This window comes from Branchiostoma floridae, chromosome 11 (genome assembly GCF_000003815.2).
Source record: "Branchiostoma floridae strain S238N-H82 chromosome 11, Bfl_VNyyK, whole genome shotgun sequence".
NCBI classification, from domain to species: domain Eukaryota; kingdom Metazoa; phylum Chordata; class Leptocardii; order Amphioxiformes; family Branchiostomatidae; genus Branchiostoma; species Branchiostoma floridae.
Window position 1 is genome coordinate 5143559 of NC_049989.1, and position 3134 is coordinate 5146692.

At 43.4% G+C, this 3134-nt stretch overlaps 1 protein-coding gene across 1 annotated transcript in view; it reads right to left on the reverse strand.

The window, feature by feature from the left end:
• Positions 1-1009: 1009 nt before the first annotated feature.
• Positions 1010-3134, reverse strand: part of LOC118426427 (WSC domain-containing protein 2-like) — a 27423-nt gene continuing 25298 nt past the window's right edge. The window contains exons 6-8 of the mRNA XM_035835802.1: positions 2596-2760; positions 1879-2079; positions 1010-1579 (exon numbers count right to left, since the gene is read on the reverse strand). Of these exons, the coding sequence (XP_035691695.1) occupies positions 1227-1579; positions 1879-2079; positions 2596-2760 (719 nt within the window). The 3' untranslated portion in view covers positions 1010-1226. The remainder of the gene's footprint in view (positions 1580-1878; positions 2080-2595; positions 2761-3134) is intronic.

The following is a 3134-nucleotide window of genomic DNA, read 5'->3' on the forward strand; positions in this document are numbered from 1 at the left end:
TAACTTCCTCCTCTTTCCTTCTCGTTTCTCTCTGTACCATCTCCCTTCTCTCTCTTGGTCCTGCTGTGCACCAGCTCTGGTGGTCAGTTTTCCCTGCTCCTAATCCCAGTCTGCCTTGGGCCACCACTCCCACTATGTCACGATGTCTAAGACTACTCTTGGCCTCTTGTACTGCCTTTGCCACAGACCACTTCCGTCCTGACCTCAGTTCCACGCCTGCCTGACTGACCTTTTCATCCTTACTCCCCTCCAAGGTCATCAGGGCCCTTGTCTTGCACACCTTAAACTCTTCCACTACTGACCACTCTGCTGTTTCAGCCTCGGCAGCTAACTATTATAAAGCAACAGGAATATCGTCCTAACGTATTTTCCATCCAAATAAAGTCTTTTAACTGAAAACGATTATTAATTGGCTGTGTTATTTTTTTCTAGTCTTTACACGTTGATAGACTTATGGTTGCATGCATTTTTACATTTTTTTGTTTTCCAATTGAGTCCTATTAGACGTAAGAAATATGTCGCTACCAGTTCGTTTACTAATGTTTCATACATCCATACATAGTCTATACATTTTCCTAACATTGCGTTGTAACAAATCTAACCGCCCAAACTATCAAGTTGATACCTCGTATTGCTTTTGCTGATACTGATCGCACTATGTACATGTAGATATTGATATGTAATTTAGCCTAAGACATTTAAACTATGGAAGGCACTACTTTCCTCGAATACGCACTAGTACTTGGTACTGTTCACAAAGAATAGAAAGTGCGGAACTGTGCAGCTGTATTTGTGTTAAACTTACTGTAAAGGTGGTTGTGAACCTGCAGTCGATATTTTGTAGTTTCAGTTTCCATGAAATCGGGAAAACGCAAGAGACGTTCGTACTCGCAGAAAGTAAGAACGGGAATTTTGAAAGAGCACCCGGAGGTACGGTAACGGAGGTTCACCTTTATCCGTAGGGTAACCTCTATCGGTTCGTATTAAGAACTATGTATTTAGGGGTATCAAGTCAACAGATGGTGGTTTCAAACTGCAATATTTTGAGAATATCACAATTTAAAACTACCGTCCATCGGCTTGATATCACTGGATACCCTGTTAAGCAACATAACGGATATAGGTTACCCCGCGGATAAAGGTGAACTAACGGTACTTCGGCTTAAATCCGTTAGGGCACGGTGATGTAAAAACGTAGCAGCAATATGGTGCCAATTTGTCTTTTGTTACAAACTGTCCGTTGAGTATTCCTGTGGAAGGCGCGTCTGGTTATACAGTCTCAGCGACATGTCGATAGTTTTGATGTAAATGTTCGTGTAGCCTTTCATGTCAGACGTGTAGGGGTCAAATTCAAGATGGCGTCTTCTCTTGAACTTGCCGTCCTTGTCAGCCTCCAGGCAGATGAGCCTGTCCTGGGAGGCAGGGAGGCCCAGGAAGTCCAGGATTCTGCGCAGCTGACCCATGGTGTCCCTCACAATGTCCTCATAATGAACGACTAGCAGCCTCCTGCTGTACTGCAGCCAGTTTAGGTTGGTGTTAGTCCAGGTTCGGGACTGACCGTCCACAAACTCTCTCCATTCTGATGAAAATGAGAAATATGCGTTATAGCAGATAAGAAGACACGTCAAATTGCTAACACCGGTTTGATCTCAGACGGATATATGTGTGTGACAGTGGACTTGAACGTTAACTGCAGATAGTATCCAAGTGTTATTCTTTGTAGTCGCCTTTATATGTTCCTCGTGACCAATTGTATCATATACTGTATGTTCTTCAGTCCGTATAAGCGCTAGCCCTTTATGATAGCCTTCGGCTAGTTCGTTACCCCTTGATGTAAGTCGCGATACAGCCTGATTACAGTAATCAAACAAACCTTACCGTGTAGCTGGTAGTACTTAGGTGCCGGCAGCCCGGTGTGGCCTGCGTATTTCCGGTTGTGCTCAGCTAACATGGCGCTGTAAGGGTTCCTGATCAGGAGGATACTGCTGTGGAACTGTTCTATGTGAGCTCGGTCGAACCGGTGGGTCTTCACTGCCACTGTGTTCCTCCGTAACCAGTTCTCCCGCTCTCCCCGGAACCCTTACAAACAAACAAACAAACAAACAAACATATTAACAAACGAATAGATTAACAAATTCTATTGTTTTATTGCACTTACTGTTTGGTCGTCTTAGAAAGGCTTAGATGTTAAGATTCGTTTAGGTTTCTATGTATTACAATGTCGATGATGTAGGTGCATACTTTTCAGATGTTTACCTGTCCTTGGTGCTGAACAGGTAACATTCATTCTACATATGTTCTGAAAGTTTGAATATAAAAATGAGTTTTGTAAAAAGTTAATTGAAAATGTATTGGACCACATGATTTCGTCTAAAAGGTGCCACATACACCTCAAAACGCGTTTTCAGGGTGATTTGTGACTACACACGTACTTTGCAATCAAAAGTCAGAAAACGCCCGGAAATGTCTATGACATAGATGCATGCTTTTACCTGTCCTTGGTGCTGAACACGCAACATAAGTTCTACATATACTCAAATTTGAATGCATTCATTGATCAGATGACTTAACTGCCTTTATAGAATTGACTCATACCTTTATTGAACAGGTCTCCGTCGTTATAATAACTGCCCGTGTAGATGCCGGTTGCCCTCTCTATGAGATGGCGGACCCATGTGTTTCCGGATCCGGGGTAGCTTGCCAGCGCCACTAGCGGCCAACTGTGGTCCTGCAGGAAGCTGGCTGTCGCACAACGACGGTCTGCGGGGGAAGAAAAGTGTCGCGCTGTTGATAAAGCTATGAAGAATGTAATGTGCGCGCTCTCAAGTGACTCTGATATAAGAATTGTCCACCAAGCTGGACGATTTAATAGTGAAGATGTCAGGTGACTGTAAATTTGTAAATATTACAAAAATGCAACTTTTACGCCTTGCTCGTTTAGATTCATCCAACCAGCGTTGATCTTGTAACGTCAGATCAAAACCCATAGGCCTTTATTTCTTCCATATTACACTTCAAACCGGTGCAATGGCCTAGTGGTTAGAGTGTTCGCCTTGCATTCGGTAGGTCGTGAGTTCAAACCCCGGCCGAGTCATACCAAAGACTTTAAAATGGTACATGCTGCTTTCTCTGCT